This window comes from Phodopus roborovskii, unplaced genomic scaffold (assembly GCF_943737965.1).
Source record: "Phodopus roborovskii unplaced genomic scaffold, PHOROB, whole genome shotgun sequence".
Lineage (NCBI taxonomy): Eukaryota > Metazoa > Chordata > Mammalia > Rodentia > Cricetidae > Phodopus > Phodopus roborovskii.
Genome location: NW_026125295.1, coordinates 22,312,119 through 22,336,716, shown reverse-complemented (window position 1 = coordinate 22,336,716; position 24,598 = coordinate 22,312,119). Strand labels below are relative to the sequence as shown.

The following is a 24,598-nucleotide window of genomic DNA, read 5'->3' as shown; positions in this document are numbered from 1 at the left end:
TCTATTTACCAGATTAGTTAGCCCATGTCCTACTTACTGAACTCATGGTTCACAAGCAGAGGTTCATTTACTGTAGTAGTTAATAACAACTGTTGACTGGTTTAACTACAGCATTAGTGAGGCATACGTTTGGTGTGTCTGGGCTGGGGCTGTCACCAGAGAAGATTATCTGACAGGGAGGATGTGCCCTGCATGTGGCCAGCAGCATCCCACAAACAAACAAATAAATAAACCAATAAAAGATAAGAAGAAAGCCACTCCTTTGTTCTCTGAGTTCTCATCTGCAGAAGTGGATAAGCAGCCTCTGCCTTCCAAGGCCAGGAGCTGCTCTTGCCCCAGTGAGATTCCCACAATGGTGGAGTGATATCCTCAGAACTATGAGCCCCAAACCCTTTCTTCCCTCAAGCTGCTTCGTGTTAACAAATTCTGTGTTGATGTGATGTGTATTTTTTAGTGTCTCTCCTTCCATCATGTTATTTGGGGACTGAACTCAGCCAACCAAGCTTGTGCTGCAAGCTTTAACTCATTAAGCTATCTCACTGGCCCCCATACTGCTTCTTGGTAGGAATGTGGTGATAACACACTCAGCCTCTATTTGTGATGTATTCCTTATGAGTGGTTAAGGGGGAAAAAGTTATCATTCACATATAACAGTGTTTTTAAGTAGCTAATCAGAAATTCACAAGTTAAAGGAAAGATATACCACATACAGTGACCTTTGGGTTCTTTCTGGGTGAATTTTGAGATGGGGACTTAGAGTTGAAATAAGTAGACACATGTTCCCATCCCTAACCCAGGAACAATCTGCAATTGATAGCCACTTACAAATAAAAATGTAGTTTCTTCCAAGGGAGTCTCAGTGGGGAAACAAACAACTATTAAGGAAGGGTAGGGCTGCAGGTCCACTTTAGATGGCCAACGGAAAACGAACTCAATAGTATCATAACATCATGTCAGGGTTTTTGATTGTTTTTACAAGACAGGGTTTCCCTGTGCAGCCCTGGCTGCCTGGAATGCACTCTGTAGACTAGGCTGGCCTCAAACTCACAGAGATCCACCTGCCTCTGCTTTCTGAGTGCTGGATTAAAGGTGAGTACCACTACTGCCCAGCTTCAATTTTATCTTTTTTTGTTTTGTTTTGTTTTACTCCATGTGTCCTTTATGTATATATTATGGCCTCTAGTGTTTTTATGGAATTCCTAAGTGTGAGAACAAGTGGGTCTTCTTGTAACTTCTCTTGTGGGTTTTTCTTTCTGTTCTGCCCAATTATGACATGCTAGTTTTTGTTTCATCTTATTCTATTTTATTTTACTATTATCCCTTAAAAGCCTGTTTGTTTTCTAATGCTAGGTTAAAAAAAAAAAGGGGGGGATGTGGATGGGCTGTGAGGGTGGAGGAACTAAGAGGAGTTAGAGGGAGAAGAAACTAATCAGGATATATTATGTGAGGAAAAAACTATTTTCATTGAAAGGGAAAACAAACACAGATTTCTTATTGTAATCACAGCTCTGTCTTATTGCCATGAAAAAAAAAATCACACTAGATTGTTCTAACTTAAGAGAACTGGAAATAAAGATTCTGCCTTTAAAATACAAACAAGGTGGCAGATGAGATACTTCATTGGGTCTAAGTGCTTACTGCCAAACTTGAGGTTTGCTTCCCAGGATCCACAGAAGAAAAAAGCTCAACTCTCAAAAGAGGTGTCCCCATGGTACATACACATAAATGTTTAAAAACAGAAAACACAAAGTAGGCATTTAGGTATTTTGAGTACCATCATATTTTGGCAAACAAAGGGTTACTGGACATTATCTTTCCACAAAGCTTTCTCACTTTGATAGGACAGTAAAAAGACATCAATGTAGAGTCTTGACAATCCTGGATTTAAAATGGGCACAATTTAATATACTTTTAACTTAAAAAAAAAAAAAAACCCATTATCATCCTAAGAGCCTTAAGGAGCTGTGAGGTTTCCAAGAAATAACCTACACAAAGCCAACAAAAGTGCCTTTGTTAGTCAATGCATAGCAACAATTTCAAATCTTTTTACAAAAAAGTTCAACAGGGTGCAAAGACACATGGCTGGAACCCCAGCACTTTGGACCCTGAGGCAAGATAATTAATTCAAGTCTATCTTGCCTGTACAGCAAGTTCAATAGCACCCTGAGCTATATAAATAGACCCTTTCACAAAATGAAAGTCACCAAGCTTGAAACTAGAACCTGGAACCTGATTCTAGATGTTTGTCCAAGTTGTATTAAAGTCCAAATCTACCCTTCTCTGGAATCTCAAGCACATGAAGTTTTAAGAATGATGAGATTCAAATAGAGTGATTCAAATAGAAAGCACAGTTATAAAAGGGCGTACTAACTATTATTACAAACATAATTAAAAGGGAAGGGCTCAACAGGAGGAAAACACACGAAATAAGCAAATGCACCAGAGCGCTCACCGAAGGTCCAAACCAGCCTCTTTCCAGAGCAGGTCCATCAGGCGTAGCATCTGCAGTGTCAGCATGTCCTGCCGCAAATCTAAGGGAAATAAATGCCTGCTAAGATACATGCTCTTGCCGTCTTGTGCCCCCCGACTTGTAAACTCAACCTTAGGCATTCAGTCAGATCCACTAAATCCATTGCCAACCACTGTATTTTTTCCACAGTTTTAATCTTACCTTTATTCATTGTATCATACAGGCTCAGTGATCAGCATTTCCCTGTATGGTTTCAGAAATTAAGTTTTCAACTGTTTTCCATGTGTTTACCACTATACCAACCACAAAAATACCATGAAAGTACATTTCTACGTATACCATAGCATGTCAGCCTTGGCATGGCAGCATACAACTGTAATCCCAGTACTTGGATGTGGGGAAGGTAGAGGCACCAGAGCTCAAGGCCAACCCTGGTTATGTAAAATTGTCTTTTCCTCTTCTCCCCGCTTCCCAAAGAGTAAAAGAGTACTTTCAGACAAAATATTGTGAAAGTAATAACAAGTTATACTATTTGTATAGTGTGGTGTAGTATTTAACACTATATCACAAGGGCTGGGCATGCTGGCACATTCATGTAATCCCAACACTGGAGAGCTGAGTAGGGATCATAGGTTTGAGGCCTGCCTTTGCTACAGACAAACACATCTCAAGGAACATGAACCACTCTGAATAAGTTCTATTAAGAAGCTGCAAGAACATATAAAATAAATTATTTCTTGTGAATCCCTTTAAGGACTCTGGTACAGAGATGTTACATCTTCATGAGACAAAGACCCTAAAGCTGATCAGTTACAGAGTCATCAGCTCCATCCAAACATGAAACTCTGGCAATGATTTCAAAGTTGTTGTCACAGGAAAAGGGTGCATCAATATATACTAATATATCCTCACCTTTTACAAGCTTTTCATCCAAAGATTTAATATTTGTATTTTTGGGGGGAAAATAGGAAGGGTTATTAGGCAACCATTTAAACTGTGGGAAGTGATTTCTCAGAACGAAAGAAGAGAATCCTAGGGGATGCTGAGCTGACCTCATGAGCACAGGCACTGGCCTTTTGGCTGATAACACACTGACACACATACACCCTTCCAGAATGCTGTGAAAATTCCAGGACTTACCATCACCATTTTTAAAGATCACTCCAACTGAGTCCTCTCCAAAAGCTCTGTTGCTGTAGACCAGCCACAAGGGCTTCATCTTGGAGTCCATGTATTTGCACTTTTCAACACTGAAATCAGCAGAGGGAGAGTCAACCAGTTCAGTATTATCAATGTGCAAGACTACAAAAGTGCCCGGGCCTCGGGCTTGCAGGCCCCTCACCTATTTCAGAATCTACACAAGTCATAGTCAGAGAGAACCTCTTCTGGGTAGAAAAGGAACCCCGAGGACAGCTCTGACTGGCATGTACTGACGCCAATGGACAAAGCTGAAACCTAGGATCTGACCATTCATTAACGCTACTTGAAATTTCTCCTTGTTTTCTTAAACTTCCTGAATTTTTTATTCTTAGCTGGAAAAAAGAATATACTACCGCATTAAAATTAGAACTACAAATAACTCTTGATTTTTTTTTTTAAGACATTTCTTATTTATGTGTGTGTTCATGTATGTGTGGGTACTACAATGGGGCTAGAAAAGGAGCTGGAGTTACATGCTCTTGTTAGCCATCTGACATGAGGGATGGGAACCAAACCCTGATCTTCTGCAAGAACAGTAAATGCTGAGTCACATCTCACGACCTGATTTCACAATGCAGGATCAATTCTGAGTACTGTTGTTGAAACAAAGTATATTTTCCACTTCTGTATAAATGAAAAGATGGCAAATAGATTAGAGATTCGTTTAAATCTCATTTTAAAATAGGAAGTCAGGAAATAATGTGTCATAGTTGCTAACATTTTGCTCATTCGGGATTTTTAATTCTTAAAAATTGGTAATATAGAGAGGATTGGTGGTACACGCCTATGTTACCTGCACTCAACAGGCTGGAGGATTATGTGTTCATAGCCAGCCTGGGTTATATAAAGAGTTTGAAGGTAGCCTGGGCTAATTTATAAGGTCCTGTATCAAAACTAACTTGGGCTAAAGAGATGGCTCAATAGTTAAGAGTACATACTGCTCTTGGAGAGGGCCAATTCAGTTACCAGCACACAAGTCAGGCAGCTTACAATATCATGTTCCAGAGGATTTAACCACTGTGAACACTGAACTCCTGTGCAGAAGCCCCGCACACCCCCATAGTTAATAAAAGCTAGCTTATAGATGTTCTGATATACAGCTAAAATTATATCTAACTGAAAGAAATTAACTTAGAATATTAGTAATCCCACAGATACTATCTCTAGAGCCTCGTGAATACAAACACAGTCTCTGAAGACTCTTAAATGTGTTCCCTTCCTTGGTTACATTTGACCTCCTTGTGCTAACAGCCAGTCTGCCTCCCCCACCAGTTCCCCAACACAGTGACTCCAAAATCTTTTCTGCATCGCTATAATCACAGGCTCCTCACTGTGCAGCAGAGACAGTCACTTACTAGAGTTCTGAGAGGATGACACACGGATTGAGAGGTGACTGCAGGTCAGAGAGGGCCTCCCGGTAAGCGTTCTGCTTTAAGCAAGTGTGCATAGCCTCCTTCCCTTTAGCTCTGTTGAGCTTCACAGCATTCAATTTGATTAAGCTATTTAATGTTTTTAACTTATTGAGTGCTTCAACCTGAAAAATACGGGTCCCCACCCCAAATTCATTAATGTTAAAAATAATATATCATGCAGTCACATTTATCAGTAGCTCTAAACAAAACATATACACAAATCAGCTAAAGTAAAAACCTTGCATATAAGGTTTTTTTTTTTTTTTTTTTTTTTAACACACGTTAAGTTACTATCATGTGCCAATCAGGGAATCACTTTTAAGCCCTTTATTAAATGATATCTTACAAATTTAAACAGTAACCAGGCATAGACTGGATATTTTCAGACAGGTGTGTGAAAGTGTATTCAACTCTATAGTTCACAGAGAAATGGAATCTTCAACACCTAAATCTGAACTGCTCCATCTGGCCTATGCCATGGCACAGGGAAATCTTCTGTACAGAAGTAACCTGCTGGTCCCAGTATTGCACCTTATGCCTACTTCCACGTCCTTGGCTCTTTTGTTTTAGACATAGTCTTTTATGTGGCTCAGGATGCTCAACCTCTTTAGGGTTGGAATTATAGGTATGTGCTACTGTACCTGGCAATACCTATCATCATGTGTCTGGAATCTCAGCCTGTTTCTGTCCACTGCCAAGACCACAAGAACAGATTATGATTAAAGGTATTTGTTGTCAAAGACAAAACTGCTTGCTTTAAAGCTTGGTGCAGAGATACACACTTTTAATCTCAGCACTTGGGGGGGAGGTTGAGGTGGAAACAGAGACATCTTGTTTGCAGTCATGGCTACACAGAAAAACTTTGGCCCCCACGCCGCGATTATTTTATTCTTTTTTAAAAAGGTAGGTAGGTTTGTTCATTATGTAGTGTTCTGTCTACATGTATGCTTGCAGGCCAGAAGAGGGCACCAAATCTCACTACAGATTGTTGTGAGCCATCATATGGTTGGTGGGAATTGAACTCAGGACCTTTGGGAAACGTGCTAGTGTTCTTAAACACTGAGCCATCTCTCCAGCCCTTGCTTTATTCTTATTAAATGTGCGTATTTGCACGTGCATAAGTATATGGATGTGTACCTTGTGTATGGAGGTGCCCACTTACACCAGAAGAGATCCCAGATTCCCTGAAATTGTAACTAGAGGTGGCTGTGAGCCACTGACATGGGTGCTGGGAACTGAACCTGAGTCCTCTACAAGAACAACAGTCTAGCCTTAGAATCTGGGATAACTCTATCAAAACTTAAGCCAAACAAACAACACCATGCACTTGAAGTATAGGAAAGGCCAACTAGATTAAAACCATTATTCATAAATGCCACTTTAGCCAAGCATGGCAGTGCATGTCTTTAATTACGGTGGTGGTGGTAGGTGGTGGTGGTGGTGGTGTGGCAGATGGTTCAGCAGAGGGACCTAAGTGAGTTCAAGGCCAGCCTACTCTACATAGTGAGTTTCAGATCAGCCAGAGATAAAGTGAGTGAGACTGTGTCTTGATCAACCAAACAAGGGAACAAACACTCACTTAAGCTAGTTCTGGCGGCAAACACCTATGATCCCAGCACTGGGGAAGCAGAGGCAGGGGAACAGCCACACAGTTGACACTAATCTGATTTATATAGCAAGTCCTTAGGCAGACAGGGCAATTATAGTGACCCTGCCTCAGTCTCTTCTAAGAAGGTCCTGTTATTACTTAATAACTGAGGGCCCATTCATATTATACAAAAACTCTTGAGAAGGCAACAACCATAGCCAACAGAAGGAACATTTCATATGTCATCAAAACTAGAAACAACAAATTGTATTAGCAAATATATATAAAGTAAAACATAAAATATATGAGGCAAACATAATGCACACTGGCTTGAAATCCCATTATCAGGGCATTTCCATGCTATAAACATTAGGACTATGTATGGATGTGGATGTAGTTTCCTACATGTAGGAAATGAGCATGTAGTTCCCAAAGATAAGCTGAGGCTTTGTTCATACAGAAAAATTAAGATGTTCTTTGTAGCTTGATGATAAAATCAAGAGGGCTGGTGATTGCCAAGTTAGCCATCTGTCAAAACCACAGACACTCCATTTCTCAACAGCTTCAGGAGCTGTACAAACACTGGCAACAAGGAAACCAGATGAAAACTGGTCTATGGAAACAGAACTTTCAGAACTATTTCAAATTAGAATGTCTTTCATGTTGTACAGTTGGTAACTGTTATGCCCCATTGATAATTGTGTTGATATTCATTTCCTGGAATAGTATCCTTTTAGGCCATAAGTCAAAAAAATTTCAACAATTGTCATTTTACACCTTTATAATGGTAACAAGAATACTACCACAGTAGGCTGGCAAAATAGCTTAGCAGGTAAGATTATGTGTTGCCAAGCCTGAAGAGCTGAGTTCAATTTCCAGGACTAAATGAAAGGAGAGAACAACTTCAGTAAGCCACCCTCTGACTTCCACATGCCGGGTGGTAAGCCCGTACCCCAGGAAAGGGTTCAGAGTCATTCTCTTATAAGAAAAACAGTAATGGCTGGGCCTGGTGACACAGGCCTGTAAATCCCTTTTACTCAAGAGGCCAGCCTGGGCAACTCAGTGAGACTGTCGCAAAATACATTTAAAAAAAAAAAAATAGGAAAATGGGGGTGAGGTGAGGCAGAAAATGTGCCCGAAGAGATGGCTCAATCTCCCCCATGTCATAAAAGCCTACGGAAGTTTCTCTAGCAAGGCAAAAGAGCAAGGAATGGTGGTTCATTCTTGTAGTCTCAGCATTTGGAGGAAGGGATGAGGCAGACTGCTGAATTATCAGGAACATAATAAGAGAGCATATTTTAAATATGGTGATTCTTGGCATAGGGAAATTATTTAATAACTTACAGTAATATCAACAATACCTCTGGACTGCAAGAACATATCACAATTTTAAGCACAAACATATAGCTCAAAGGGGTAACAAGGACATGATGAATAATATGTATCACAAATACTATACTAAACATAAATATATTTACTAAAAAGAGTAACTGAGGACCATGAAAAACCAGAGTCTAAAGACTGCTTCCCTCAGGGTGGAGAGATGGCTCAGTGGTTAAGAACACTCACTGCTCTTACAGAGGACCCAGATCCAAGTCCCAGCATCAATATGGCAGCTCACAACTGTCTGTAACTCCCGTTCTAGAGCACTGGGCACCCATAGCAAAATACCAATGCACATAAAATAAAAATAAATAAATTAAAAAAGAAAAAACACTGTCTCCCTCATGTCCATCATGAAGCATGTGTAGATCAAAATTTAAAGCATCCTACTAACAGAGAAAAGATGAGAAATCCTGGCTACCTGTGTTGCATTTAGTATTTATTTATGCTTTAATTCTAAGCTTGCTGACACTTCCTATATGACAGATTTTTTTTTTTTTTTTCCTGAAAGCATGTGCTGAGGGCTGGGAAATAGCTCAGTGGTAGACTGCCTGCCCATCAAGCACAAAGCCTTGAGTCCAATCCCTAGCAGGGAATAAGAAAGACACAGCACTACACTGTGGATCCCAGGCGTCAAAAGGCTGGAGTAGGAGTATGTCCTGACCATGGTCTTCCTCACTAAATGCTGAGTTTGAGGCCAGCCTGGGCTTCAGGAGACTCAGTCCTTTCCCATAAAGTAGTGACCAGGTTAAGTGACTGAAAGGGTAATGAATTATGCTGCCAGACACATCATATTTGATAAACTGGCCTGATCGCTGTTTGTTGAGCTGAATAAAAGAGAAGCTCATACCTGCTTGGAAAGCACTTTCATGTGTCCTACACTTCCTCGACAGTACGCTTCTAGGATGACACCAAACTGTACGGACACGGCGGGAATATGCACTTCTGACCTGCAGAAAGCCAATATTCAGTTGGTTTATTTGTCAAACACTTCAGACGATGGAAAGGAACACTATCTTCTTTATTCCACTGTGAAATCCTGGTTCTAGGCAGGCAGGGAGCTGTTCTCCCAACCTTACTAGTAAGATGCTAGCAACCCGCCCTGTCAAGTGTGTTAGGACTCGGAACTTAGTAGTTCCTTGTTTAACTGAAGAAAACCAGCATTTCCACATTTTACTTGATTTGCTTTATGAAGGGGAAAAGAAATGTAACTTAGGGACTTAGAGAAAATGAGGCAGAAAAAGAAGTCTATCTGACTGGGGTCAGTAAAACCGAAGTCTCGATTCGTCGTTGCCCGGTTTTCTCCTGACTTTCTGCTGTTGAGTGCACATGATGTGAGTGGGGCACAGCCACAGGGGGCACGTGGAGGCCAGAGGACGACTGTGGCTGTTGCTCTTCTTTACATGGGCTCTGCAGATTGAACTCAGTTTGCCAAGCTTGCTCACTGAACCATCTTGCTGGTGCTAGGCTTTTCTCACTTACAGAATGGTGTGAAGCTGGGCAGTGGTGGCGGCTTGACTTGTTTTAGTAATAGTAGTGATGATAATAATAATAGAATTCACAAACTGGAACTGGAGGGCTCAGTGGGTAAGAGCACTGGCTGCTCCTCCAGAGGACCCATGTTACATTCCCACAACTCACATGGCAGCTCACAACTGTCTATAACTCCAGTTCCAAGAGATCCAATGCCCTCTTCTGGCCACTACAAGGACCAGGCATCCAGTCTATATATGCAGGCAAATCACCCACACACATAAGATAAAATTAAAAGTATTATATTATTCACAAACTTCTGAAAGGAATAAATAGGCCAGCACATAGCTAACATATATTAAGACGCTAACATATATTAAGACAATTAGTTTATTTTTAAATGAGAGCACATGAAGTTGCTCGTTTTAGTTAAAAATCTAGAGTGTATCATGGGATAGCTGCCTGAATTGCTGTGCCAAATGAAAAAGTTGAGTTTGGGCATGAAAAAAGAAGACACCAAAACAGTGTACACGTTATAGATAAATTGTAACCCTTTCCCAGTCCTGCTGGATTAGGTCTTAAATCATGCAGAGGTCTCAGACTGAAACATGAAAGACTCACCTAAGATGCCAAAACAGAAACTGCCCAATCCTCCGGTTATCAAGTGCTCTCTCTAACAGGAATCTAGAAAGAGCACAATCAAGGAAGGGCTCATATTTCAGAACTTGCACCAACTGTAAAAGATACTGAGAGAGTTCTTCGTCACTGAAAGAAACAAGAGAGAGAAACTCAGCCACCTGTACGAAAAAGAACCTGCCCTACCAAACTATATGTGAACTGGTTAGAACTCCAGGCTTGTCATGCATTTGCACTCACGGTACCATTTTGGAATACTGACCAAACATACAGATTTCAGATGTGGGGAGGGGATGAGCAGCAAAGAACATGCATGGGACATTCTTATTAAACTTACTAAGGTGCAACAACAACAACAACAACAACAACAACACACACACACACACACACACACACACACACACACACACAGCGCCAGGAGTCAAGGCCCTGCCCCAAATGGATACTTTAACTCCTTATTTCTATAGTGTGTGAGACATGCATGTGGTGTGTGTGCCACAATGTTCACATGGGGGTCAGGGCAACATGGTGGAGTAAATTCTCTCATTCTCCCTCACTCAGAACATCAGGCTTCACTTCTAGAGCTGCCTTCTCCACAGGCCCTGAGTGAGCACAACTCTGATCTAGCAAACAAATTCTGTATTTAGCCAAGTATGTTTAAAATGAAAGCTTTAATGATTTCTTCTTCTTTTTTTTCCTTTGCTAGTTTTAAGTAATTCATTCTTGCACATCAGTAAACAACTAAAACCATAACATGAAATAGACTGAGGATAAGTAAAGAATATACCTTTAGGCTGGATTATAACAATTTCACTTCATGATACATTGTTAATAAAGGGACTGATTTACTCTGGCTGGAGGCCACTGCCATCACAGGCAAGCCCAGTAGTTCTGAAAGTACCAATACCTAGTCCTATCACTGTCCGCAGTGCATCCCGACGACTGGCTATGGTGAAACTGGGGCCACACCGTTTCATTAAATGAGAAAACCCAGAGACTACATTTATCAGAGGGAGGTGACAGAATTAACCACATGGGGCAACATATCATTTCAGCATCTCCCTCCAAAATCAAACACTTAACCCAGAGCACAAAATGTTTTTCATAAGGCCTCCAGTGCAAATGCACGGGGACAAAGCAACTGGGGTTTCATTTTTAATACTATCTATCCGACAATCTTAATTGATCAGTTAATAATGAAGATCCAAGTCCACTTATAAAAACTGATAGCTAGTATAAAAAACAGAAGTATAAGCCAGGCAGTGGTCGTGCATGCCTTTAATTCTAGCACTCAGGAGGCAGAGGCAGGTGGATCTGTAAGTTTGAGGCCAGCCTGGATTACACAGTGAGTTCAAGAGCAGCCTGTGAGATTCTCCCTGAAACACAAACAAACAAACATGCCTCCATTGTAAAATATTAGCCCTTTTTTATTTAGGGCTAATAAATTAGTAGACTACTGTGAATTTATAATTTGGGGGTAATTAGTAGACCACTGTGAAGGAAAGAGACAACATAGTTATGGCTGCTCACTTTGGAAAAGCTGGCCTCTGGGTAAGGCTGGGGTGGGGGGACTCTCTCCTGCAGTAAAGGGAAGAGTGGCCAACTATACCTAAACTGTGCATGGGGTACTATGATGAGAACCCACATGATCTGGCCAGGTCAGACAAGCTTCCCTTGGCCTTATATCCATTCAAGGAGCCACCCTCTTTCTTACCCACGCAGTAATCCCTTGCCCCAGGATGGTCCCTTAAAGAGATACCTCATGTGTCGCAGGCAGCCTACTGCATACTCCCTCACATACTGGTCTGGGTAGTTGAAGTCCAGGAGCTCCAGGGCTTCCCTGGGCGGAAGTTTGGGCCAAATCTGCAGGAGTGCCTGAAGCTGTTTAAAATTAAAACCAGGTCAGAGCAGTGGATGAAAGCAACACATCTTTCCTGGCACATGGAATCAGAGGTGAGTTAATTACTGATGCCTCAAACACACCCATGGGTGCAAACTAACAAAGGCTGTTTTTGTTCCTGAAACATGATTGATTTAACCATCACATCATTTAAGAAAAAAGAAGGGGGAAAAAAAAAAAAAAACAACTAAGACGTATGTAAAGGGAAAACTGTCTGTAGCTCCAGTTCCAGGAGATCTGACATCTTCACACCAATGCACATAAAATAAATAAGAAAACAGCTGGGCAGTAGTGACACACACCTTCAATCCCAGCGTTTGGGAGGCAGAGAAAGGCAGATGTCTGAGTTTGAAGCCAGCCTGGTCTACAGAGTGAGTTCCAGGACAACTGGGACTATACAGAGAAATCCAGGCTTGAAAAAACAAAAGAAAAGAGAAAGAATATAAAAAAAAATTATCCAGCAAATGGAAATAACCCTGTGAAAAGACACTTTACACAAAATCAAGGAGTAATGTAAACAAATGTATACACATACACAGAGAGCTACAGAAATAAATTATTTTTGTTATTTGGGGGGAGGAAGCATGGAGGGACGATGGAAGAAAGGATTTTCTGTTACCTGAGCGACATCTTCAAGTTTATTCCACTTGATTGACAGGAGTAGTTTTGGCAGGGACTGTGGGAAATTTTCTCGGCAGTCTTGCCTCAGAGTCCAGATAAGATCCATTTCATTCTCACACAGCTGAGACAAGGGGTCTCTGTCCAAGATTTCTTTCAGTACAGCAAGAAATTTCTTTCCACCACGACTCTTAAGAAAGTAAAATACTCATTATAGAATTTAACAGTGCAACCTACAGGCAACCATTTAGCAAATTTATATGCAATGAATTTATAATTGTGAGTTTTACCATTTGGAATGCAAAATGAAATACTATATTAAGTGTAAAGGTTCTCCTGTTTTTTGTTTTTTAAATCAAGTACAAACACTAGGTGGCACTATTGCTTTTAGGTTAAATATGTAACATTTCAATCTACCTTACCTTTTAAATTCACTATTATTTGAGTGAGCTTATTCCCCACACTGTGTGTGTGTGTGTGTGTGTGAGAGAGAGAGAGAGAGAGAGAGAGAGATACAGAGACAGAGATCGTGTTCTTGGGTATGGGTCCTAGGGACCTAACTCGGGTTGTTAGGCTTGGTGACTTGCACTTCCATCATCTCTGATTTCTACCAACCCCTTTCCTACTACTCACCTCCAGGTGAACAAGATAACCCAAACATATAAAGAGTAAAATAAAAGTAATAAATAGAGACCTTCTTGGCTTGTGCCTTGGCTTAAAGGCATTAAAAAATTATATAAAGTAGGAACCCTTTATAGTGGGAACAAAGAAAATCCTCTCTATTTTAGAGTGTTAACTTGGTACTTGAGCACTAGACCATATGCACAGGGCCCTGGATTTGATCTTAACCCAACAAATTTCACCAGGGATGGTGTAAATGCAGCATTTAGGAGGCCTTGGCAGAAGGATTCAAAGTACAAATCAACACAGGGTTATCCTGTTCAGACAACACCTGTCACATGTGTATGATAGGTACAGCTGTAATCCCAGCACTCATGAGGCAGTGGCAGGAGATTCAAGGCATCTTCAGCTACACAGTGATCCTGAGACCAAATCTCACGATGTCTAAAAATGTCTAAAAATGGGGATGGAGTGTGAACATGAAATGCACACGAACCTAAAAGGGTCCTTCAGTGAGAGAATGAAAGTATGACAGGGGACGGGGCCTTCAGGCTCAGGGAACAGTGAGATGTCAGGCCCAGTTCTAGAGAGCTTCATCAGATTTGAGGAAGAGGGGGAGGAGGAAGCAGCTAGGGAAATCAGGATGGGGAGACTAAAGGTTTCCACCTGAGGAGGGAACAGTGCTCTGGCCATGCATGCCTCTCCTGTTTATACTGTGACAGCAAAGAGCCACCTGGTCCCAGAATGCTTGGGAACCTTCACATGTAGCAGACCACCCTGAAGGCACATTTCTTACAGTGAACATGCAGATAACCAGATTTAAAACTTACGAATAGGGAAACCAAGATCCACACAACCAAGGAAACACTCCCAAAAGAGCAATAACAATAATAACAACTGGGGTGGTGGGGTGCCTTCTGTGCAAGCACAAAATCCCCAGGAACCTGTGTGAAATCATGCACATGTAACCCCATCCATGGAGAAGTCAGAGCCAGTGGCTTCTGGAAGCTTGCTAATCATTCAATACCTCACAGAGACTGGAGTCTGTAGGAAGCAATAAAACTTCCTCACAATGTGTCACTTTGTTCTATGGAAGAATGACTAACTGAAAATACTTAAAATCTGTAACTTAGTAACCAAGAAAGAGAATTTTAGACGGAGGCTCAGTCCAGTCCTGTTTTGTTTATTTGCTGTTCTTTGTTCTATGCAGCCAAAGATGGCCTGATCTTTCTGCCTCTATTTCCCAATTGCTGGATTACAGGCATGAGCTGTCATGCAAGGTCTCAATAGTCCCACATGTTTACTCCTAACATATCGAAGGCTAAGGCAGGGCAACTAAGCATTCAAGGCCAGTCTGAAGTACACAGTTTGACTATCTAAACAAAGCTCTTCATGTACTAGCACCTCTCACTCTTAGCCAAAAACATGGCAGACTAGTAAGAGACCATGTTTGTCCAGCCTCACTTAAGGTCTAGCCATGTGTCCAGGGTCTAGCCCAGGAGGTGTGAGCAGGATATGTATGTATGTATGTATGTATGTATGTATGTATGTATATAACAATAGCCTCAGAATAAATTAAGCTTATAGACTCTAGTCTTGCTTACATTGTCTGTAATGTAGTAAAACAGGAAGCTGGAACAGAAATAGTAAATCATAAAACAGAAATGACACTTTCAACTTGGCAGAGTCCTCAGGGAGAAGACACAGGTCCTCCACTGTGATGCTAGAACATACTACAGCAGCTTTGCTATTTGAAAGAACAGAGCCTCCTAAGTTAACTAAATGACACTAAGATAGTACTAGAAATCCACCGTGGGCCACTAACCCTGAACTTATGCAGAAAAGGGTTGACCACTCGCATATGAGTCACAAAGACAGAGCTACATGGAGCCAGGACCTGGATGTGCGACTACTTTGGAGTTTGTCTCCCATACATTCGTTACAACAGAGGAGGCAATGGTCCTCACACTGTACATAGCAAATGTAGCAAGAAGGGCAGGATGCCCCTGGATACTCACTGACACATTAGCACTGTCACCACTGGCAATCTCAGCTGCCTTCTCAATGATCTGTTTAAAGATAACAATAATAAAAGTCAAATTTGGCTTTGATATTTCAGGGTTAATAAGTATTTTGCACTTAGATTGAGAGGCTGCACACACTCGACGCTTCCACTCTTTTTTCTCTTTAATTTATTATTTTACATGTCGATCCCAGTTCCCTTTTTCTCCCAACACTTCTACTCTTTATAAATGGAAATAGTTTTAAAAATAAAACAACACAAATCCCATGTTTCCCAAAGTGCTTCAAAACCTTGACAACAGAGAAAACGGCGGTGTCACTAAGAGACTGCAGAGAGAGGGCGCTCTCAGACTGTGTCTGGATAAAATAATCAAGAGTCACTAAGGCAGGAACTCAGTGGTTAACTGTACTGGCTGATATTCCAAAATGCCTGCATCTGGTTCTGGGAACACAAATGGTGGCTCACAATCACCTGTATTCACAGCCTCGGTGGATTTGATGCCCTATTTTAATCCCTGGGGGCGGCAGGTAGTAAACCTTATCATTGCATATGGTTCTTCAAAATCAACAGCTACCAGAGGCTGAGGTGTATGTAGCTCAAGGGGTAGCCTGTGAGGGAGGGGGATAGCAAGTCTGAGGCTACACAGTAGGGCTGTGCAGAGATGAAAAAGGGGACAGGTAGGGGACAGAAGGGAAATAAACAAAACCCAGGCACTAAAGTGGAAGCCTGGGCTTGGTGGAGATACAGCTCAGTGGGAGAGCGCTTCCTAAGATCTGGGTATGGTCCCCAGCACTGCCACTAGAAATAAGGCAGCAGCAATGGCATTGAGGAAATGGAGACATATTTTCCAGTTCCCTAGGTTTATACAGAGGGCTCTTATTCTTGAACAGATTAGAATTGATTGATTCTGGGAAAGGTGTTACTGAGCTCCATAGTCCTGAGTAATTTACCTACGTTATCATGTGTTAAATGTGGTGATTTGCAGCCTGTCCCATAGGGTGTTTCTAAGATCAGGTAAGAGTATAGTTGCTACAATTAGGCAAAATTAATGAAATTGACTTGTAAGATAAAACTGATGACAGGCAATAGTAATGAGTAACTACAGAGCACCTTGGGAGATTTTCTCTTTTACATTTCTATGACTTACTTTGTGATCATCACAAAAAAAATCAGAGGCAGAAGGGCAGATCAAGGCCTGCTGGGTAACTTTGCAGGGCCTTGATGCAGAAGAAAATTTACATGGAGGCCACACCGAGCTACATGTTGAGGCACTGACTGGCTCTGCAATGGAGGACCTGCCCAGCATACATGTGGCCCGAGGTCAACCCCCCAGGAACCACACCCAACCCAGAGAAAAAGAACTCCAAACCCCAGAACGCCCCAGGTGTGATGGCTCAACTCTACAACCATCATACTCAGGAGGCTGAGTACGGTGGCTTATGGACCACAAACTCTTACTAAGGATGCCCACAGGTACACAAGAAATGTAACAGATGAATCAAAATGAGGTTCCCCCCCACCCACTTGGTATGTAGTAACCCAGGACCCTGCACATGCTGGGCAAGCACTTTACCACTGAGCTGCATCCATAGCTATTTTTTTTATTTTTTTATTTTTCATGTTTTTGACAAAGAGCCTCTTCATATGTAACCAAGGTTGAATTGCAATCCCCCTGCCTTGGTGTCAACACTGCTGGGTTATGGGTGTGAGGCACCATCATGCTGAGCAGAAATACCTTCTTAAAGACTTTGTAATGAGAAACTGACTCTTGGGATACAATTTACTTGACGTACAAATAAAGAAAGCAACGTTGAATTGCATAATTAAATTTCCACAATACTCTACAAACCATCTCTGAGTATTATAGCTCTGTAAAATAAGAGTTTTGCGTAGCATGTGTGAGGCTCTGAAGTCCAGTGTCAGCAGCCACACACACAAACACACCCAGACAGCTCCCACTCATACAAGTATCTTTTATATACTTCTGGTAGTGTCTGTATTAAAACCAACTGAGTTTGTAAGTGGGTCAATGTAGATGTTATTTAGTACTTTAAAGGTAGCCTTCTCTCATTTGTATTAAAAAAAAAAAATCTTGTGTACGTTTTGGGGGTTTGCCCCAAGATTTCTGTATTACAACCAATATCAATCATACTTAAGAGAAATGTCAAACCTGAAAATCAAAATATATCAGTGGGGGTTGGAGAGACGGCTCAGTGGTTAGGAGCACTTGTTGCTCTTCAAGAGGACCCAAATTTTGGTCCCAGCAACCTACACAGTGGTTCACAACAATCTGCAATGCCAGTTTCAGGGGGTATGATGCCCACTTCTGACCTCCTTGAGCACCAAACACACGCTTAACACATATTCATATGTACAAGCAACATACTCATACATTAAAAAAAAACAATATAAATCAAAAGGACTAAATGAGAAAGGATTGGGGGTGCCACTGGGTGGTTAAGGGTGTGCCTCAAAACCGTGGGGGTGGGTGAGGGGAGATGCATGACAGCTCAGCTTTCTAAGGGCACAAATCGTTTCTGTCTTGTTTTCAGGAACCAAACAGTGTCCCTTCAGATGCACAGCTTGTACACTAAGGATGTATTCTAAAATAGAAATTCTCACTACAGATTCTACTGAAGTCATTGCCAGGTGTGGTGCCACATCCCTGCAGTCCTAACTCTTGGAAGGTTGAGGTCAAGGCCAAGTGTGGACTACACAGTGAGTTCTAGGTCATGCTAGCTATAGATAACAGTAGCACCTGTCATAAATCCCCTCATCTTTTATCTCTTAATCAACATGCCTGGCATGTTTCACAGAACACATTACACATTCAGAGGTATGCATGAATACACCTAAGAGACTCTTTACATCAGAACTCAGAACAATTAATCCCTCTGTAAACATGGCCCCTGAACTCCAGAGACACCAAGCTTCACTTGGTCACAGATAAGCCAAAACCAATCTCCGTATTGCACAGCCTTCCATTGGATCACAACGTCACTGTATGGAGAGTTTTGAAAAAATAAGACACACCGAGCTTGGACCGAACACTTACATCCAGGAATAACTCAATTTCTTCATGCATAGTGACCTTTTAGTTAGCTTACCTTATCGAATGGAGGGTAATAATAAGGCTGCTTTTTATTCTCTGGAAACTTAATATGCAAGGTAGTCGCATTTTCAGCATATGGGTTCATCTGCACAGTGCCCATGGGATTCAACATTTCTTCCAGCTCATCTAAAATAAGCAAATAATTCGGATTCTTAAGAAAACGTTTTTGGAACTAACTTTAAAAAAACAAACAAACAAAAGTCTAGTAGGGCAGTGGTAGTACATGCCTTTATCCCTAGCCCAACACTGGGGAGGCAGAGGCAAGTGGATCTCTATGAGTTAGAGGCCAGAGAACCTGCTCTACTGAGTTCTGAGAAGGCAGCTACTCGGAAAAACCCTGTCTGAGCCTGGGAGGGTGGGGGTGGGAACCAAAATAATAAAATTAAAATAATTAAACAAACAAAAAACAAAAGGCTTGGCAGGTTTTCTTTCATGAAAATGTCCTAAAAGTCATGTCACATAAGAAAGTTTAGCACACTGTATTGGTAAGCCTTTAGGCATATGGAGAGACTTCATTTATCTTGATCATCAAGCTGAATACAACTGGAAAACAAATGTTTTTTTTTACTGTTTTCTAAGTCTAAGGAGTTAGAAAGGCTCATTCACCAGGACAACTATGAGCAATTAAGCTTGTTACAGAAGACACTGCTACTTAGGAGGTTTCCTTAAAAACCTCTAAAAACAAATGTTTAAAACAAGAACATGTTGAAATAATAACAATAATAATAAAAATACACTCAAGAAGTTCAGGTCTGTAACAAAATACTGCTTGTAAGTCGATTAGAATAAGTAATAGTTGACGTGGTAGTGCAGAGAGGCAGATGGATGTCTGTGAGTTCGAGGCCAGCCTGATCTACAGAGTGAGTTCCAGGTCAGCCACAAAGAGACCTTGTCTCCAAAACAAAAGAAGAAAATTAAATAATTAACAAAGAATTTCTTCACTGAAACACAACAACAACAGTAAACCAAAGATACACTGAGTAATGCACCAGTAAAATGCTAGCTGCTCTCCAGCACTAGGGGCTGCCCTTAGAATGTAAATCTTACCAGGAAACGAAGACCAGCTGTGTAAGATTATGTCTCCAGACCTCAGCTGTCCTTTGAAGTCAAAAACCATCGTATTTACCCATGCTACAGGATAATGCTGTTGAAAAAGGCATCGTTACATAAATAAATAAACAAACCCAGAATGGACTTCAAGGCATGTTAATGTTCATTCCCCCTATTCCAATGTTATATTACTAGAAATTTCTGAAGTTCTAGGTAACTTCCAAAACTTCATGCAATTTCAATTATCTTTAGGAAAAATCCTACAGGCTAATTAATACAATAAAATAGTATGTCCACAAAACAGAAAGCTTTTTGAAACTGAGTAAGTGTTTAAATGATGAGTACAATGTGGGTGGTACAGTAAATCTTAGCATGGAGGAAGATGCCTCTCGATATTGCAGGAAGATATGTTGCTAACAGTGAGTCACTGGTGTAATATGTGGTGAGTCACACAGCCATCCCAGCTCAGGAAGCTGAGGAAGGAGGACTGCTGTGAGTTTGAGGCCAGCCTGGGCTACAGAGCAAGTTATAGACCAGTCTGATTTACAGAATGAGAGAGAGCCTGTTGGTTTGTTTGTTTGTTTCCTAAAGCCCAGGCATACTGGTACATGCCTTTAGACCCAGCAAAGCTATCTACATAGTGAAACCCTGTCTTGAAAACAACTACAATGTTAGGACTCTTATGAAGCCAGGCTAGATAGCTCTGTGTGTGTGTGTAAGGGGGGGGGTTGAGATGGAGATACAGAGCACACATGCACACATACATATTTCTCTTCAAACCTTTGAGAAAAATTCTTTTATAAAGATAGGAACGTCCACAAAGGGACCAAACTCTATGATATCTGAGGCATTAAATTGTATTTTCAAGGACATATCCAAATAAGCAGAGGGAATGCTTATATTCTCAGATTTTCCTTTCCATCTTTAGTGTTTTTGCTGTATACCAGGCTGGTCTTAAATTCACTATGCTTCAAGAAAGGATGACAGAAGATCAGGAGTTTAAGGCCATCCTCAGCTGGCAGTCTAGCAGACTAGCCAGAGACCTAAATAGTCTCATGCTAGTCTGGGCTGTGAGAGATCCTATCTAGAAACACAAGGCCAGGAAGAGAGACAGACACAGGAAAAAAAGAACATGAGAGGAAAGAAAGGAATAAAAACCATTTAACTAATAACATGAAACAAAAAGGCTAGGACTGTGGGTCAGTGGTAAACCCGAGCACACAGAAGGCCCAGGTTCAATCCCCAGAATTGGAAAGTCAAACAAAACCATTACTGGTTCTGAGACAACTCTGGTGACACACTTTCACTCAGTAGGTAGAGGCTAACCTAGGTGACACCATGACTTTTAGAGCAGCCTGAACTACACAAAAAGAACCTGTCTTTAAAATGATTAAAAAAAAAAAAAATACATGGAGTAAATGTGTGCATGTGTGTGCGTGCATGAAGGTAGAGATATGGAAGATGACAATTTGACAACAGGTCTAATATCCTTTAGCTAGGATTTCCAAATCCAAAGGAACCTGAAAGCTAAGTTTGTTTATACTAAGGTGACAGCAAAACAGAAGCAGAGATTATCTAAAACTGGCAAAAAGGCTTGATTTTTCACATTTAGTACAAACATTCTTATTTCATTCCAAAACTGATGTCACATCAAGTGTGCTGAATGAGGTACAATCTTAATTTTCAAATAGATACACTTGAATTTTAGTTAAGGTATCACAGACTAGCTGTATTTATTATCTATCCATCTACCCATCCACCCATCCATCTGCCCACCCATCAATCCATCTACCTACCCATCAATCCATCTATCTACCCATCATCCATCCATCCATCCATCCATCGGGTTTTTTGTTTGTTTTTGAGATAGGGTTTCTCTGTGACTTTCTTTGGAGTCTGTCCTGGAACTAGCTCTTGTAGACCAGGCTGATCTCGAACTCACAGAGATCTGCCTGCCTCTGCCTCCCAAGTGCTGGGATTAAAGACATGTGCCACCACCACCTGGCTAGCTGTTTTAGAAGTGTCATCACTTCAGGTTCAGTGGCTCATGCCTACTAGCTCCATCACACAGAGGCTGAGGCAGGAGCATCGCAGTGGGTTTGAGGTCAGCCTGAGCTACAGGGTGAGCGCCAGGCTACCCGAAGTTTGTGCTTCTGTAATAGCACAGTTGTATGATGAAATCTCAAATAAATTTGAGAAAATAACATAAAGAAATAGATGTGGAAATTTTCATCTTCTTGAAACTAGTTCTTAGGGTTCAAGCCACACAAAATAATTTAACTTCTGTTAATTATTTTAGAGCCTTAAAATATCCCATTATATATAAACAATTTTCTTAAGTTATATCATTACCACTTTCCCAGCTTTCCTGATGGTTTGATATTTAGAGGTATTAATAGTTTTTGTTGATTTCTTCGTTTTTACTTTATCCAAAACGGCGTAAACAGCAAAACATAATCGAGCCATTCTTGGTAAGTCACAAATATTAATATCAAATTCCAGTTGTTCATTCCAAATATGGTCGTTTTTTCCTGATATCTCTGAGCTGACGACGGTTTTACACAGGAGCTCGGTTCCATGAAAAAGACCGGCTCTGACATGAACCTGTAATGGCAGATGAAAAACATCAGTACTGCTGCAAAAGCACACTGAACGAAGGTCCCCTCTCAAGACAACTCTGGAAAGCAGTGCAGCAATGTTAGACACTTGCATACAGACATCGGCAAGAACTCACTACCAATGGGGACTTAATCCAGTGTTCCATTAGCAAGCAGAGCAGTTACAACATCAAATACTAGTCAAAATACCAGTGGTCTCCATGGAGGAATGGGACTAAAGAAACCAAAACAGTAAGGATGACATTTTATATATATGGGAGGCAGAAGCAAATAGAATAGGATTTCAAGGCCAGCCTCGGCTACAAGTAAGTTTGAGGCCAGCCTGGACTGTGTGAGACCCTATCAGAAAAACAAAATAAACAAGAGGAAAAAAACATGAATTGTCATTAAATGTCAACAGACATCTAACTATATGTATAACCACCCCATACATCACTGAACTTTTTCTAAAGATTCACAGACAGGCAATGCAGAACATACGTAAAATGTCTAATAAGATTACTCAGTTGAGCTAGGATAACTTGGGTGGCAGACACTTGCCTTGCATGCACAAAAGCCTCTGGTTTGATTGCACATAAAATAAAATGGACATCTTCTCTAATTATCCTCCATTCCTATACCTGTAGTAGTAACTTGGCATGGCATATATGAACTGCTTGCCAACTCAACAAGAAATGCCACGGGGAATAAAAATGAAATTGAATTAACTTCAGTCACTCTGTGTGTGTGTGTGTGTGTGTGTGTCTGTGTGTGTGTGTGTGTCTGTGTGTGTCTGTGTGTGTCTGTGTACACACGCGCATGCATGCTGATAGAGGAAGAGGACACTGGGTCTCTTTTGCTTTCCACTGTATTTTTAAAGACAGGTTCTTTCAGTGTGGTTAGTTGGCCAGTGAGCTATTTCCAGCTCCCCCTCAGAAGAGAGCTTGGGATTCTGCATTGAGGAGAGTGTATTCAGTATCTGGGCACATCTGACTTCCTTCTGAGTACATCTTCCTCCCAACCCTAAGCCCTTATCTTTAACAAGACTTCCAATTTAGTGGGGCAGTGGGGGTGCACACCTTTAATCCCAGCACTTGGGAGACAGAGTCAGGCAGATCTATGAGCTCCAGGCCAGACTGGTCTACAAAGCAAGTTCCAGAACAGACAGGGCTAAACAGAGAGAGGATCTATCTCAAATAACCCCCCCAAAATCTCCAACTTAAAAAAAAGTGAGGAGCAAAAGTAGAAATAAAGAGACCAATAAATGGTGGAGAACAGCAGCTGTGGGCACACCGGCTGAATGCAGCATGGCCTCCAGATATGAGCCCCACACGGCAGCACAGCACCCCTGACAGGCACTGAGCAGATCTGCACATACACATCACAATGACATACTTTTGAAGACAATCCTTGTATCACAGATATGTCTACATGGCATCTACACATATATTAATATATTTACTCATTACATAGTCATATATGTAATTTAATTATTGAGTTAACTTGTTTTATTTTTAACACAGGTTGTCACATATCCCAGCTGGCTATTCAAATGCTGGTCCACCTTGCTCCTAAACTCCATGGCTCCTCTGTAAAGGTGAGCAACTATCACAAGCTTATCTCTAGTCAGATCTCTTCCACACCAAACTCAAAAATCTTTCTTCCATAACCACTGGTGTTTTCTACCACGCCAAGAATGGCATCAGCATCCACTTAGGGCTCCTCTGTCTTTCATGTTCAACCATCATAAAAAAATATCTACAGCAAGATCGTAAATGATGAGTGAAATAACTCGATTACTATTAAAAGCATATTTGCATTGTGGTCATGTTAAGAAAAGAACGTGAATGAATAAAAGTAATTTACAGCTGGATGCTAGGAATATCAGTGACTGTCAACCCTTAGGTGACCTTGGAATTTACTTTGTGCTATCATTAAAAATATTTCTAAATTAATGTTCTTGAAAGCATTTAAAATGGTTAAAGACTCTTCATTTAAAACCTTTCTCAATGTCAGTATAACAGTTCAGGTAAAGCTGCTTTGCCATCAATTCTGATCCCCACACCCACAGTGTGGCAGGAGAACTCCCATAAATTGTCTTTTGACATCCAAACATTCCTGTACATACACACAACAAATAAATCAAATTTTAAATGTAGTTTAAGAAATAAAATTAAGGTAAACAGCCCCTGGGGAACATGCCCAAGACTGACCTCTGGCCTCCACATGCATGAACATAGAGAGACAGACAGAGTCGACTGACTGACTGACTGACTGCAATAACTGAGGCTGGGTGGTCAATCTCAGTCCTTGAGACAGACAGACAGCAGGATGAAAAGATTGGAAGTGCTGAGTTCTAGTCTACACACCTTAAGAAAACAACCCAGAGACAGAACAAAGGCAGTGGCGCGCACAGCTTTGAATCCCAGCACTCTGGAGTGTATCTGTGAGTTAGAGACAGACATGGTGCTCTAGAACACCCGGAGCTACACAGAGAAACAATGTCTCAAGGGAA

General features: G+C 41.1%; 1 protein-coding gene across 1 annotated transcript in view; it reads right to left on the bottom strand.

Moving 5' to 3' along the window:
* Positions 1-24,598, bottom strand: part of Pik3cb (phosphatidylinositol-4,5-bisphosphate 3-kinase catalytic subunit beta) — a 75,259-nt gene that overhangs the window by 9,387 nt on the left and 41,274 nt on the right. Inside the window, exons 8-18 of the mRNA XM_051206482.1 lie at positions 21,839-22,090; positions 19,484-19,580; positions 18,432-18,562; positions 15,320-15,370; positions 12,682-12,870; positions 11,922-12,043; positions 10,148-10,291; positions 8,904-9,003; positions 5,026-5,204; positions 3,611-3,720; positions 2,453-2,531 (exon numbers count right to left, since the gene is read on the bottom strand). Of these exons, the coding sequence (XP_051062439.1) occupies positions 2,453-2,531; positions 3,611-3,720; positions 5,026-5,204; positions 8,904-9,003; positions 10,148-10,291; positions 11,922-12,043; positions 12,682-12,870; positions 15,320-15,370; positions 18,432-18,562; positions 19,484-19,580; positions 21,839-22,090 (1,454 nt within the window). The remainder of the gene's footprint in view (positions 1-2,452; positions 2,532-3,610; positions 3,721-5,025; positions 5,205-8,903; positions 9,004-10,147; positions 10,292-11,921; positions 12,044-12,681; positions 12,871-15,319; positions 15,371-18,431; positions 18,563-19,483; positions 19,581-21,838; positions 22,091-24,598) is intronic.